Source organism: Fopius arisanus, unplaced genomic scaffold (genome assembly GCF_000806365.1).
Source record: "Fopius arisanus strain USDA-PBARC FA_bdor unplaced genomic scaffold, ASM80636v1 scaffold00019, whole genome shotgun sequence".
Lineage (NCBI taxonomy): Eukaryota > Metazoa > Arthropoda > Insecta > Hymenoptera > Braconidae > Fopius > Fopius arisanus.
The window spans coordinates 896,885-911,318 of NW_011887758.1; the positions used below are offsets into that span (position 1 = coordinate 896,885).

The 14,434-nt window shown below is 38.7% G+C and overlaps 6 protein-coding genes across 6 annotated transcripts; 3 read left to right on the plus strand and 3 right to left on the minus strand.

Moving 5' to 3' along the window:
- The first annotated feature begins 426 nt into the window (after positions 1 to 426).
- Positions 427 to 5,644, plus strand: LOC105264128 (U2 snRNP-associated SURP motif-containing protein). The gene is made up of 9 exons (XM_011300781.1): positions 427 to 684; positions 756 to 1,284; positions 1,371 to 1,601; positions 1,839 to 2,002; positions 2,481 to 2,540; positions 2,982 to 3,025; positions 3,218 to 3,322; positions 3,547 to 3,774; positions 3,847 to 5,644. Exons 1-9 carry the CDS (start codon positions 661 to 663, stop codon positions 5,309 to 5,311), a joined length of 2,850 nt encoding a protein of 949 aa, XP_011299083.1. The 5' UTR covers positions 427 to 660; the 3' UTR covers positions 5,312 to 5,644.
- A 20-nt stretch (positions 5,645 to 5,664) lies between these two features.
- Positions 5,665 to 8,387, minus strand: LOC105264129 (F-box/LRR-repeat protein 20). Its single transcript, XM_011300782.1, has 6 exons — positions 7,920 to 8,387; positions 7,516 to 7,631; positions 7,139 to 7,308; positions 6,645 to 7,075; positions 6,300 to 6,567; positions 5,665 to 6,220 (listed from the first exon to the last, which is right to left on the minus strand). Exons 1-6 carry the CDS (start codon positions 7,968 to 7,970, stop codon positions 5,844 to 5,846), a joined length of 1,413 nt encoding a protein of 470 aa, XP_011299084.1. The 5' UTR covers positions 7,971 to 8,387; the 3' UTR covers positions 5,665 to 5,843.
- A 102-nt stretch (positions 8,388 to 8,489) lies between these two features.
- On the plus strand, positions 8,490 to 9,733 carry LOC105264130 (general odorant-binding protein 56d-like). Its single transcript, XM_011300784.1, has 6 exons — positions 8,490 to 8,623; positions 8,742 to 8,817; positions 8,902 to 8,990; positions 9,189 to 9,288; positions 9,377 to 9,450; positions 9,646 to 9,733. Exons 1-6 carry the CDS (start codon positions 8,561 to 8,563, stop codon positions 9,661 to 9,663), a joined length of 420 nt encoding a protein of 139 aa, XP_011299086.1. The 5' UTR covers positions 8,490 to 8,560; the 3' UTR covers positions 9,664 to 9,733.
- A 389-nt stretch (positions 9,734 to 10,122) lies between these two features.
- Positions 10,123 to 12,990, plus strand: LOC105264132 (endoplasmic reticulum-Golgi intermediate compartment protein 3). Its single transcript, XM_011300786.1, has 8 exons — positions 10,123 to 10,320; positions 10,565 to 10,723; positions 10,795 to 10,911; positions 10,993 to 11,027; positions 11,113 to 11,180; positions 11,255 to 11,478; positions 11,549 to 11,677; positions 12,535 to 12,990. The coding sequence occupies exons 1-8, from the start codon at positions 10,227 to 10,229 to the stop codon at positions 12,870 to 12,872; spliced, it is 1,164 nt and encodes a 387-aa protein (XP_011299088.1). The 5' UTR covers positions 10,123 to 10,226; the 3' UTR covers positions 12,873 to 12,990.
- Positions 11,698 to 12,380, minus strand: LOC105264131 (reactive oxygen species modulator 1). The gene is made up of 3 exons (XM_011300785.1): positions 12,252 to 12,380; positions 11,991 to 12,133; positions 11,698 to 11,919 (listed from the first exon to the last, which is right to left on the minus strand). The coding sequence occupies exons 2-3, from the start codon at positions 12,119 to 12,121 to the stop codon at positions 11,811 to 11,813; spliced, it is 240 nt and encodes a 79-aa protein (XP_011299087.1). The 5' UTR covers positions 12,122 to 12,133; positions 12,252 to 12,380; the 3' UTR covers positions 11,698 to 11,810.
- A 15-nt stretch (positions 12,991 to 13,005) lies between the features above and the next one.
- On the minus strand, positions 13,006 to 14,428 carry mTerf3 (mitochondrial transcription termination factor 3). Its single transcript, XM_011300787.1, has 3 exons — positions 13,638 to 14,428; positions 13,403 to 13,578; positions 13,006 to 13,321 (listed from the first exon to the last, which is right to left on the minus strand). Exons 1-3 carry the CDS (start codon positions 14,291 to 14,293, stop codon positions 13,044 to 13,046), a joined length of 1,110 nt encoding a protein of 369 aa, XP_011299089.1. The 5' UTR covers positions 14,294 to 14,428; the 3' UTR covers positions 13,006 to 13,043.
- Positions 14,429 to 14,434: the final 6 nt, after the last annotated feature.

Consider the following 14,434-nt stretch of genomic DNA (forward strand, 5'->3'; position numbering starts at 1 on the left):
AAAAATGAATGCCGCTAGGATCGAACCCTAGCCGCCCGCGTGGCAGGCGAGCACGCTGCCAACTCGACAACGCGCCAATTTTGAAATTATAATTTCATTAGTAGTATATATTCAATACATTGAATAATTTTTTTTATTTGAAACTCCATAAGATGTGGCTCCCCCCTTCCGCTCGTTCTCCAGTCGGTAAAATTTCAGTTAAACAATTAAAAAACAAAAAGCATTCATACCGCAGAAAATAAAATTCACCCCATTGACTTGATAACACCCCAGCATTACAATAAAAACTTGATTAATAAAAAAAAAACACCCCAGCATTGCGTGTAGCGCCCTCCCTCTCTTGGGGTGCAGTACTACGATGCCGCTGGAGTCACTCACACCCCCAGAACTGAGCCTCTACTTTAGTCAATCCTCTTTGGTAGAAGCAAACGGAGTACTCTCCCACCTGGCAAGAATTTTTCATTATTAACAATTTGTTTTGTCCGGAGTTTTACAATTAGTTATTTTATAAATCTCTAATTTCGTGGAAGAATTGTACTGCACTGCAGTGATTTCCCAGTAGAAGAGATCCATCTCGCTTTTTGCTTTCTGGCGTGTCCAGACTACTTGTTGTGAAAATGTCGAGATTTTAGGTTAAGTGCAAAAAACAAAACTAGTGAAATGGCGGAGAAGGCGATAATGAAGGTAAATCTTACTCTCGTCCCTTGATTTTGCACTTGAATTTAAACATGGGTTTTATTTTGGATTATTCACAGCAAATAGCTGAGCAGAAGCTCAAGGCTTTTTCCATCGGTACAATGGGGAAACGACCTCTCAGTAAAAAAGAGGTGGAGGAGCAGAGAAAGAAGGAGCAGGAGCAAGCAGCTGCTCAGGCCTTCGAGGAGTTCGTTGCTACCTTTCAAGAAACCCCTAACAAGACAACGAGTAAAGTTTGGGTCAAGGCTGGTACTTATGATGCTGGCAAGAGGCAGGAGGACACCAGGGAGAAGGGAAAACTCTACAAGCCCCAGTCCAAGATCTCTGAGCTCGTTGACAGCAGATCGTCGGCTGAACAGGCACAGGAATATGCCAAACTTCTTGGCAGCAGTGAACGCAAGGCTGACAGGCTTGGCAAGAAGAAGAAAGAGGGCGAGAAGAAGAAGAGTAATTTGGAGCTGTTCAAGGAGGAGCTCAAGATGATTCAGGAGGAAAGGGAAGAGAGGCATAAGTACAAGGGAGTTGTCAAAAACGTCATCACGACACAGTCTGAAGATCCCATGTTGGCTGCACTCAAATGTGTAGAAGGTACCAGAAATTCCTTCAATTGGATCAGATTCCCCTCAGGAATTAAAGGACTGGTCTAATTTACACGGTTGTTACTCCTTTTTCAGATGGATCTTTTGATAATGGCGATCCCAACACTACGAATTTGTACTTGGGAAATTTAAATCCAAAGATCACAGAGCAACAGTTGATGGAGATATTTGGAAAATTCGGACCTCTAGCTAGTATCAAAATAATGTGGCCAAGAAGTGACGAGGAGAAGGCTAGACAGAGGAATTGTGGATTCGTAGCGTTCATGAGTAGAAAAGATGGAGAGAGAGCATTAAAGAGTCTCAATGGTAAACTCGACAATATCAGTCTTATGAAATATCAATTAATCGAAAGTGAAGGACAAAAATTTCATTCCATCAAATATTAATTCATGATAATTAAACTAATCTCATACCATAATTGGAGTAATGATAATTATGATATATTTGAGTAATTACTTGTATTTTGTCCTTGACTTTAAGATTTTTGACGACAGCATGATTTTTTTACGAGAAAAACTGGAGATTTATTTTTTTTTTAAACAGGTAGAGATATAATGCAATACGAAATGAAACTGGGCTGGGGTAAAAGTGTGCCAATACCACCATATCCAATCTACATCCCCCCAGCCTTGATGGAGCTCACCCAACCACCACCACCCTCTGGTCTCCCCTTCAACGCTCAACCACATCGTCGCGATAGACACAAGGTATCCCAGACAAAAAACGAGCGTATTATTAATAAAATGCTCAATCACGTCTCTAATCGAATTTGGTTTTATTCCTACTCGACACTTATCAACTCCTCACTAGTGTCATTATTTATTTAATTAACGTAAGACCTCCCACCGTGTATCCCTCCCACCCCTCCAAGTACAAAACCAGTGAAAGACTGAATTTTCTCGCGTCTCAAATCAAGGAAGGGAAAATATATCAAAGCGTTGCAGGAAGTCTCCGATGAACAATTAGTGAATTAAATAGAAATAAATCGATCAGAACAATCAAATATTATCTATTAAATCGTGAAATCACAGGCCAAAGAACAATATCATTGATTATTCACTAGAAGAATACCGAATCATGTATCAACTGGCATTAATTAATCATCAAATTGAACACTCGATTTAAATAATCAAAAAACAATCTATTGTTGAACCGTATAACCATGTTTTTGAAACGTAATCTCAGATACCACGTATCCGCAACCTCCAGAGCGCGGACCCCCAGGAAAAGGAAAACTTTGAAAAGGTAAAATTATTCACTACTGTAAGAACCAAAACAAAAAAAAAGAATTATGTGAATTTTATTCTCCCACGAAAGGAGAATTGGAAAATCTTCTGAGCGTTGACACAATCGTGTCATTGCCGATGTAATCTGTTGTCAAACGTTCAGTTGATTATTCAATAATTAATGTGATGACTTTTTAATGAAAATATATATATATCAACCGGTGAGTAATGCGGGCGGGGAATGAATGAGTCAATCCCGAAATGCAATATTTCATAAACCAATGATCTCGGTAAAACTTGAACTAATTGACGCTTAAAAATTATGTTATAATGACTTGTTGGCGTACGTTCTGTCGGGGGCGCATTATTGGCAATATTGGGCTCTGGCACACACTCCCCCCCTTGAAATACGACAACAATAATCACACTGATTGCACTGTGATGGCATGGGCTTTGACAGATATTGCAGAATGCTGTTGTCAAAGTGGTTATTCCAACGGAAAGGTATTTCATTGATTTTACCATTAATGTACATGACAATTTGTGAGTATAAAGAATCTTCACACATTATTCTGAGTTTTGGCTTTCAAAACTTGGGCGTGAAGTCGGAGACTTCCAACGTGTACATCGAACAACACCAGAAGCACTAATATCATGTTTTCTTTTTTTTTTTTAAACTCCATTCATGCATTGTAGGAACTTAGTAATGTTGATACATAGAATGGTGGAATTTGTCATTCGAGAGGGACCCATGTTCGAGGCCATGATCATGAATCGAGAATTGAACAATCCGATGTTTAGGTAATTATACATAATTTATTGTGATTTAAAAAATTAATATATAAAGAATGATAAAGAGAATAATCGAGGAATATCTCGGAATTTAAAAATGATACGATTATTTCCTCAGGATTTTCTTTAGTAGAATTGGTTTTTTATTTAAGATGTATTTTAGATATGGAGACCTTGGAGATCTTGGAGACCTGAAAGAGAGTATTTAAATCTGTAAATAAATTGGGTTTCAGATTTTTATTCGAGAATTATTCACCGGCCCACACGTATTACCGCTGGAAGTTGTACTCGATTCTCCAGGGTGATGGGCAAAAGGAGTGGCAGACGGATGATTTTCGAATGTTTAAAGGTGGAAGTGTGTGGAGGCCACCCCCGATAAATCCATGGACCCAGGGGATGCCTGAGGAGTTGATTGAGATAGAGGAGAGACAGGAACCGAGAAGAGGAAGCTTATCGAACAGGTATTGATTAGAGATAATCCAAATAGAAGAGACTCTGAATCTAAATAATTAATTGATTAAATATTTGTCCAGCCAAAGAGACAGACTGGAAGATCTCCTTCGTAACATCTCGCCTGAGCGTCTTAAAGTGGCTGAAGTGATGGTGTTCTGCATTGAGCATGCAGAAGCAGCAGAGGAAATATGCGATTGCATAGGTGAGTCTCTCTGCATCGTGGCAACTCCAGCGAGCAAGAAAATAGCACGTCTCTACCTCATCTCGGATATTCTTCACAACTGCGGTGTGAAGATGACGAATGCCACGATCTACAGGAAGGCCTTTGAGGCTCGTCTCGTGAACATCTTTGTGGAGGTGAATGAGGCAACCAAACAATTCGATAGTAAACTCAAGGCTGAGAGCTTCAAGGCACGAGTAATGAGGATGTTCAGAGCTTGGGAGGAGTGGGCAGTGTATCCCAGGGATTTCCTGGTGAGACTCCAGAATACTTTTCTGGGTCTTGTTACGAGTGAGGAGCCCGAAGTGGTGGAGGACGAGGATATTGATGGTGCACCCTTGTCAGACGTCGATGGTGATCCCAGTGAGGATCTTGATGGTGTACCTCTCGATGGTGCAGCCCTTCTCAAGGGTGCTATGAAGCTCGGACTGACACCTCAACCCACTACTTACGATGATATCGATGGAGTTCCCATGGATGATGATATCGATGGCATTCCCATGGACGACGACAATCGCTCCAACTCCAGGAGCAAATCAACGGAGAAGAAACCTGTTATGCCAGCTGGATTTGTACCCTCACGGTGGGAAACTGTTGATCCTGATCAGGTGGAGGCGCAGGCTATGACGACGAGTAAGTGGGAGGAGCTCGAGCAGAATGACGATTCCAATTCTCAGGATGCCAGCATGGACTCAGGGGGCAGGGATTACAACGAGGAGAGACGAACAAGATTGAGAGAGATCGAGGTGAAGACAATGCAGTATCAGGATGAGCTCGAGAGTGGCAGAAGGAGTCTCAAGTCTGGGATGACCATTCAGGCGCAGGTCGAGCATTATAGGAAAAAACTTATTCGTAAATATGCATTGCAGAGTGATAGAGACTCTAAAGATCATAAAATAGAGGAGAGAGACGACGAGAGAAGACGAGAGAGACGTAGAAGTACATCCCCAGAGTCTCCCGTTCACTACAGAGAGAGAAGAAGAGCATCACCAAATTCACCCCAAAAATCTCGTGAAAAATACAGATCGCGCAGTAGATCACCGAGGACTAAACGAAAGTCTCGTTCGCCGTACAAGAAACGAGCTCCAGTGACACCATCACCTCCAAGAATTCGCACCACTCCATCACCTGTCTTCTCGGCATCGAGATCATCCAGGAGATCCCCTGGGAGTGAGAGGAGCGAGAGGAGCGACAGGAGTGATCGCAAGAGAAGGGCTAGATCTCCGTCAATGTCACCACCACCTCCACCAAGAAGTAATACGAAACACAGGGGCAGCAGTCCATCCTCACCAGCAAGAAAACACAGGCACAAGCACAAATATTAATATATCAATCGATTTTTTTTTACGTATCGAACTAGTGCATCATTTCCTTCGTCAATGAACTTGATCCTTGATCTTTTTGGAGGTGATCGCTGTTATTGAAACGATAAAGAATTTTTTTTTTTAAATAATCAGTTGTCCCCGACAGGTATCAAATAGTCATCTCCTTTTGGAAGATCAAGATGTTTTTGTAAATAGCCTCGACAGCCCGAGCTGATTTTTTACTTCTATCCCCTTATCCTCTTACATTCTCTTTGGTTCAAATCGTGAGTACTTCAAGTGTCTGTATCATTGATCGTTGTATAAACATGAAATAAATTAGTATATGAAAATATATTAATTGGATTACACCTGCCTTCACCGTTACTTTTTATTTAATAAAATGGATAGACTAGAGCAGATATGATTGCCAATTAACTCGACAGTATCAATTATTTACAATAAAAAAAATATATATATGACAACTGATCCTCGGGATTTCTTTTAGTTATTTCCCGTTTTTTTGTTGTTGTTATTTTTTTTTAGAGAATACAATTTACCAAGTATAAGACAGCAGCAGTAATGGAGATAAATTACGCGGCTGTTCCCAGTCCTCAGCGTCTGAATGCAAGTGCAGGTGCAGCTTTACTTTACTCGTTCGATACTCCATTGCGTCGTTGACCTCGAGCAGGAAATCTTCGGTGATCAGAGCTCCATCCACCCATAATTCGGAGAGATCCTGGGCCCATTTGATGAGTCTAATGAAGCCGATGTTTCCAATTCCACGAGAATCTTGACAGCGTAATTCTTTTAGAGTGAATAATCCAGAGATTGAATCATTTGTCACTCTCGTTAAACCCATCATCTCTAATTTTTCGAGGCTTCGGAGTTGAGATATCTGTTCGAAGGAGTGATCTGTCAATCTGTCTAGATCTATAAACAGTTAGAAATTTGGGATTTTTAGTGTTCGATTCTCAGAGGAAGGCTGCAATGAATTTTAATAAACATTTACGGCTTATGTTTAAGGATTTGAGATTGGAACAGCTTCTCGCTATTTCCTCCATGGTCTCATCATTAACTTCGCTGCGGATATTTTCTAATGACAAATGCTCAAGCTTTCTCAATTCTCTGATTTTCTTTACGTGACTGACGTGTACTTTGCTGTTGACGAGACTTAGACTTGTTAAATTTCCCAATTCCTCCAGGCCGATCAGAACTTCTTCATCTATCACGAAGCCTTTGAGTTCGAGTTCTTCGAGGAAATTGAATCCTCGCAGGTTCTGAGGGATAACCCAAATTTAATTTACATAATACAAAGAGAATTAAACTTATCGAAACCGAAAGAACATGTACTCACAAGATAGAGAGGAGTTGCAAGACCAGAAGACGGAGCATAAAGTCGAAGTTCTCTGATCTTGTCCTTCACGAGTTCCTCCAGACAATTGAAATCAAAATTCGAATGAACACCCGATATTTTAACAGATGTTAATTTCTCACATGCGATGAATAATCCCGCGAAATCCTCGCAGAAGACCTGAAGCTTCGGGAATGCTTTCAGATTAAAGTGAACTGAGAGTTCATTCAGCTGGAAGCAGTGCTTTTTAATCAGTGGCAAGCAATTAGTTTCTTCATTGATCACTGGGATCTCCAGGACTCTCAGAAATCTCCCAGACCTAGTGAAAATTTGTCTCAGCTGCGATGGGGTGAATTTTCGGAATTCCGAGGGAATCCTCAGGTGCTTCATCTCTGGCCAACCCTGCACTCCAATTTCTCTCCATTTTCTGCTAACTGAATGTCATGACTCATCATTCTGGAGATAATTACTGGATAAATTATACTCTCTGATCTTACCTCGTTCGATCAACAATTTTTCTACAATCGGGAGAAACGAGAATATTTTTATGAGGCAATCCTCTGGTAAGTTCTCGATTGGTGAGTCATCATTCAATATCTCTGACTTCGGGGAGAGACTCTTCCATAGGCCATTGAAGTTGTAAGAAACTAAACGGGTTGTCAGAGTCCTAGAGCATTGGAAAAATGCGAAAAATCATCACCAAAAACATTCAATCAAAATTTTCAATTGTTGCATGAATAAAAATGAATAAAATTTTAAAACAATAGGATGGTGAACAATGAATTGAACTCAGTCCTTAAACAATTGCCTTGGGAAACTCATCGCAGATTTTATTGACCATAAAAATAATCGTCAAACTATAAATATTTTTTACCTGATAACGTGACATTTATTCTGGAATTTAACAACAACAATTTTTCCTGTGGCATCGAACATAATGTCAACTTCACCGCAGCATGACAGAATTTCTTTCAGCTGACCTCGACTGACCTGTAATCAATTAATTAATTTCTGTAATTGCCCTGTCATCCAAGTTAACAACGAAACGCACAACCACAAAAAGTGCAAATATTCTCGAGATGAGTTTTCCCCAAATAATTCCTTATCGAAGCAAAATATTGATATTTCTGTGATAACCTTTTTTGTAGTACTCACTTTTATCTCCAAAAAATGTATCAACAAAAATATTCCTATCTCCCCTCAATCACGAGATATCGGCTAAAAACTGGTTTTGATAAAAATACACGTTATTTAATTATTATTAATAATTAGACTTACTTGTTTTTTACGCAAATCGATCATTAATTCGTCTGATATTATTCCTCTCATTTCTTCTTCCTTCTCTTCCCGTTACAGTTATTGAAAAAAATGTCACTGAAAGACGTCCATTACTGAGAAAGTCTCAATGACAATAATGATACTGCAAGTTCATTGAGTGTCTACTTTTTACACATCCCTGAATAATTAGTAATGTTAATACCAAAAAGACTCTCTTTCTAAGTGATCGTTCCCTGTCAACTACCTCGACATGTACTTCAGTTAAATTCTCAATACTAAATAGCCCCTTCTGACTGAATTGTTTCGATAAAAAATTGTTTACAGAATCCAGATCTCAGTGATAAATAGGTTTTTATATCGGTAAATTATCATACCGATTAATCTGTGCGCACCAGAAGCAAAACCAATGAAACAGTGGAATCTGTATAGAACCCGATATTCAATGTCTACAATTAGCAATTACCTAGCGTAATTTTTTTGTCCCATCGTTAATGATGTTCTCTAAATCAAAAAGGATTTGTAATTAATTTTTTCATGTGATTCATCTTCAGGATATAAAATGGCGGTTCTTGGCGAATCGTCGGTCAGTACCGGTGAGTTGATCCTGAGACGTTCATCGATTTTTCATTACCGAAAGAAAAATGATTAAAAATATTGTCTATGCTCTTGTCACTGTGTGTCTGGTGGCTGCCATCAACGCTGGAGTGAGTAATTATTAAATAAAAATTATAATAAATAATATAATTGGTGGAACGAGATGAGACGATTCTTCAGGATTGTGGGATATCGATTTATTTTTTTAATCATCTCGATCTTTTGTAGGAAATTCCGGAAGAATTCAGGGAAATTGCACCTGAGGTGCGGAGGGTCTGTCTCGAGGAAACTGGGGCTGAAGTTGGTGAGAATAATTCAGATTTAATTGGTTTTAATTAGTATAATGAACGATTGATATTCTAAAGTGATGGCTTGGTTTTTTCGACAGAGTGGATCGAGAAAGCAAATAAGGGAGAATTTACTGATGACCAGAAATTCAAATGCTACCTGAAATGTACAGTCGCCCAATTCGGTGCAGTAAGTAGTCATCAATGATTAATTAATAAAAAAAATAGAATTAGCAATGACTTTTAACTGTCTTCCTACAACAATTACAAAAATCTCCAACGTGAATATATAATTGCAATTTTTTTAATGAAGAAATTGCAAAAATGAATAAAATTTATATAAAATGTACTTGAAAATAATTTTTTAATTCATAAAATTCATCTGCAGGTCTCGAGGAAAGGAGTGAATTTCGATGCTCTGGCGAAATTAGCACCACCAGCTTACAAGACAAAACTAGAACAAATCGTAGCTGCGTGTAAAGACACGAGTAAGTGATGAATTCCTGCGGATCTGATTTATTTTGTAGAGAAAAATGATATCCTGATATGAGTTAATGATTGAAATATCGATTTCAGAGGGAACTAAACCAGGAGACGTCTGTGATCAGGTCTACGAAGTCAGCAAATGCTTCTACAGGACAGCTCCAGATGTAAGACTCAATTCTGAATAATGATTATCTGAAATACTGAGAAAAAAACTTCTTTCAGTAAAGATTCAACAGGCAACATCTCCCCATAAAATTCTCATCTAAAGATTACGTTTAAACCAATTCATTCGAGACTGATGGATTCTAATTAATTTGATAAAATTATTATGAGATAGTCATAACATTTTCAAATTACAGGTTTACTTCGTCATGTAAATGATGCGTGATCTCGGCTGACCTAGACATTGTGGTACAGATAAAAGGAAGAAAATGACGTTCAGGGGAATAAATTATCCTTTTTCTCAGAATTCATGTATTTACGATGCCTTGAAAATACTGCAAAAAAAATGTTTTGAGTAAAAATTTCTATTCTCAGAAAAAAAAATGAAACTTATCATTGTAAAATTGAAGATTAATAAAAATAAATCTTTTAAACAACCGACATTTTAATTGAAAAGATGCCTGTGTCATTATTAAACCAGGGACTAATTTTCTTCGTGTGAAATCGCCCGGGAAATTCGATCCTTGGAATATTGAAGAGGAAATTAATTTAGATTTGAAGCTAATTGGAGTTGCCAGGGGTAATCACTAATTAATTTTGAAAAAATCATAATTTTGGAGGCATTTTTACTGCTCCAGGTCTGAAAAAAACGACTGAAGCGCCATGAGATGACATCACACTCTGTCAGCCTCAACTTTATTAGTCTCTCCTCTTTGCATAGGTCTCAGTGAAAACCCAATTGTTTTCATGTTTTTAATAAATATATTCAAAATAAATAATGAAAACGACAATAACAGATGTTTTGCGGCAAATCGATGCCTATCCAAAGACTCTGGAGGATTTCCGAGTGAAAACATTCAGTGGAGCACTGGGTAAAGCAATAAAGTACCGGTTGTCATTGACAGTTGACGGCTGTTGCTCTTCCTTGATTTTCAATTAAAAATAATGATTCAGTCACTCCGATTTTTTATAAAAGTCCTGTGACTGCTCTCTGGCATTCTCGATCTGAAAGGGTTAAAATCCTAGTGTTTGTTTATCCTGGAGGGCCTCAGGACGCCGTTAACCTTAAAAATTGATAACAATATGGAATTAATTGTTTCAATTTTCTGTTTACAGTCACGATAATAAGCTCCATAATAATGGCTCTACTTTTCTTCTCGGAGCTCAGAGATTATTTAACACCTAATTTGAATGAAGAATTATTCGTTGACACTTCAAGAAGTTCGAAGTTGAGAATTAATTTGGACGTTGTTATTCCCACAATTTCGTGTGATTGTGAGTATTGATCGCGATCCCTGAGGATTTATCCTATTTTATTTAATAATTCATTGATTTTTGGATTTTAGTGTTATCATTAGATGCCATGGATACCACTGGTGAGCAACATCTCCAAATAGAGCATAATATTTATAAAAGACGATTGAATTTGGAAGGAAAGCCAATTGAGGAGCCAAAGAAGACAGGTTTTATTATTTTTTTCAATACAAGACTATTTATCATTTGAAAATTGTTCACTTGTATTCACATTTTGTTGTGTTCGTTAGACATTGCTGATACAAAAGTAACAAAGAGTGACGAGGTAGGTAGTCGGTAGCTCAATTTAATCTCTACGTCTCCAGGAATTAATTCTGAAACATCTATTTCTAATAAAAATGATTTTACAGTTAGAAACTACGACTGAAACTCAGTGCGGCGATTGCTATGGGGCTGCCAGTGAAGAGTTGGGGATAAAGTGAGTTCTATTTTACAGGTTGACTGAGAAAAAAAATTACCTCGACTATGGAACTATTCGAAATTAATTTCTAGATGCTGTAATACATGTGAGGACGTGAAAGAAGCTTACAGAAAAAGAAAATGGGCATTCCCCGAGGTATCCACGATAAAACAATGTCAGAATGACAAATCTGCTGAGAAGATGAAGAATGCTTTCCTCGAGGGTTGCCAAATTTACGGTTCCATGGAAGTCAACAGAGTTGGAGGAAGCTTCCACATTTCCCCTGGTGATAGTTTCTCAATTAATCACGTTCATGGTGAGATAAATGAATTACTACCCCAAGAATTAATTGTGCCATCACTAAATCATGTGAAATAATTCTCCAGTCCACGACGTTCAACCCTTCACCTCGAATCAATTCAACATGAGCCACAAAATTCGTCACCTGAGTTTCGGTGTAAATATCCCTGGCAAATCGAATCCCATGGACAATACAACTGTTATTGCTGATGAAGGTAGCTTTAATAACACCTAATTACACTTTATTAAGTCCTTTATTATATATTTCAACAGTGAATTTAGTAATTATATTATACAGCTCCTCAGTCTAAGACAAGGTAAATATTTTATCTCGTAATATAGCTGATACTAGCACCTGATGCCTGTGCCAATGGCCATGAATGTTCCGAAGGTGCCCCCGCCCTGTATCATCGTCTTCCCCACGTTATTTATCAATTCTCTACCCCGTAGGCCGTACCTGGAACGATAAATCCATTGATAATTAATGAAAATTAGGTGTTAGTAATTACTGGAAATTTGAAGGACTACCTCAACGCCGAAAATCCTCCGAAAAGGGCACCCGATGCTATCCCCACGCAGAAACCTATCCCAAAACCCATCTTCATCCTGTCCCAACAGGATGGTCCTTGCTGATAAACTCCACCCGGAACAGCTGGCATTTTTAAATCAGTCTGGAAAAATTACATGCATGTGTATCAGGCGGAATTATTTTTCTGTCAGATAAAAATTGTTTCACGAGGCCTAGACCTAAATCTACAATTCCATGGTAATTGGTTCTAAAGTACTCACGATCTGTCAGACTCGTCCTTTTCGATTTTTGCGAACTAAATTCGTGATTTATTTTCGTGAATGGGATTTATGCGCGTTCTAACCCCTCAGAAGGTACCACCAGCGGCCATGATGCTTTTTAAAGATGTAAAAAGTGATGGAGGGCGACCTATCGCGCACGCGCCCATTCCCATTCTCCGATTTATTTGAATTTTTTATTTGCGCAGTCAATTCGGGTTTTAGCAGTTTAAATTAAAAAAAAGCTGTGAATATTGTGAGGTGAAATGATTTATCTTATTTTCAGGTGCAATGATGTATCAATATTATATTAAAATTGTTCCTACGACGTATTTTCGAGTTGATGGGGCTCAACTCCAGACGAATCAGTTCTCTGTGACGAGACATTCGAGGAAAATTGCTATGATCAGCGGTGGATCTGGGATGCCAGGGATTTTTTTCAGCTACGAGTTGAGTCCCTTGATGGTGAAATATACTGAGAAGAAAAAATCCTTTGGGCATTTTGCAACGAATGTCTGTGCCATCATCGGTGGAGTCTTCTCAGTAGCTGGTCTCATTGACACTTTCTTGTACCACTCAGTTCGGGCGATCCAGAAAAAACAAGAATTAGGAAAATTCAGCTAGAGGCATTCCAGAATTTTTGCCAAAAAAGTCGATTGCACATCCCCGAGGAGAATTATTCAATTGCCTCGAAGTCTGATCTTTGTATTTTATTAAATCAAAATGAATATAATAAGATAATTATGGAAAAGAGTTATCAACTTTAAAACTTTATTTTTAATGTCTCTTTCATTTTTATAAGGTCTTCAGGAATATCTCGTATAGTGCTATCGAGGATTTTCCCCATTTTGTGCAGAATTCAATGTCAGAGCCCATGGCTAATGCATCCAGGGGCACATACAGAGGCTTTTTTGGATCGTATTGACATCGTTTTAATAACGCCAGGAATAAATGTCTCTGTTTTAATCTCTCAACTCTAGTTGCGATGACACTCGGTTGTTTGGCGATAATTTCGTGAGGTATATTCATCACACCGTGCACATAGTTAAAAGATTCTACGAGTGCAGGTAGAGCTGAAAAGACAATCGTTTTATCAAACAGATAATTATTATCAAATCTGATTTGAGAAAATTATTGGAATACCTTCCACTCACCTTTTTCCCAGATTTTTGGTTTATTCAGGAGAATTTCTTTGGCCTGATCCTCGTCAAATCCCATCTGTTCTTTAATAGCGAACGTGTTATCTCGGATGATTTTCAGTGGAAAGGTAATTAACTTCGGTCGTCTGATGACTAAAGCCCTCACTTCCTTTCCTAGAAGTCGAAATTCTCTGGAGAACAAATGAAAATTAATTTTTAATGACTGAAATCTCGTGGTAGAAATAGCTACCTCTGAAAATATGCTAATTTATTATCAATCTCATCAGTTCTCCAGGACAGCCATTTCGGTGCCTCTGTAACGATCCTCGCAACATCTTCCGTACTGAAATTATGCGCCCTCAGGTATCTGATCCTCGTCCTCAAGTCGTCCATGTCTTCCTTGAAGATCAGAGGATTCTTCGTGATGAATGAAGCAATTTTATCAGCAGGTACACCACAGTCGTGGAGAAACTGAATGTACGGTTTCATCTCCTCGAATGTCTTCGAGAGAATGACCTCCATGGCCCTAGGCTGACCCTCGATCTTCCACAGCTCGACGCCGAGCTTCACCAGCTCCTGAATTGTCTCCGATTTATTGGCGTAAGCAGCGAAATTAAAGGACGGCCTGTGATAAGGCCCCAAGTCTGAGATATCCTCATCATTCATGTCCAAGGCACGGGGCATCTTCATGTCTTTCACCAGGTCCTTCAAGAACACCTCATCAGCTGATGATGGCAGCTGACTCGGGAGAATTCTCACATTTTTCCCCAGGTCCTCCGGATTTTCCGGTGATGCTGCACCTGTCGAACATTTCCTTACTGAAGTAATCACTGGCTTAACCTCACTCTTTTGTACTTTCCGGAGTAATTGTCGGGACAATTCTAACGCACTGACGTAATTCCTCATTTTTTCAAATTTTCACTCATTCAAATTATAAACAAATTATTATCATTTCCCTCTATTTATTTTGTGGACACTTTGAATAGCAGTTCGATGAATGATTCGTCTGTATTTTCGAATTAAATGTCTCATTGCGATGGGAGGGGC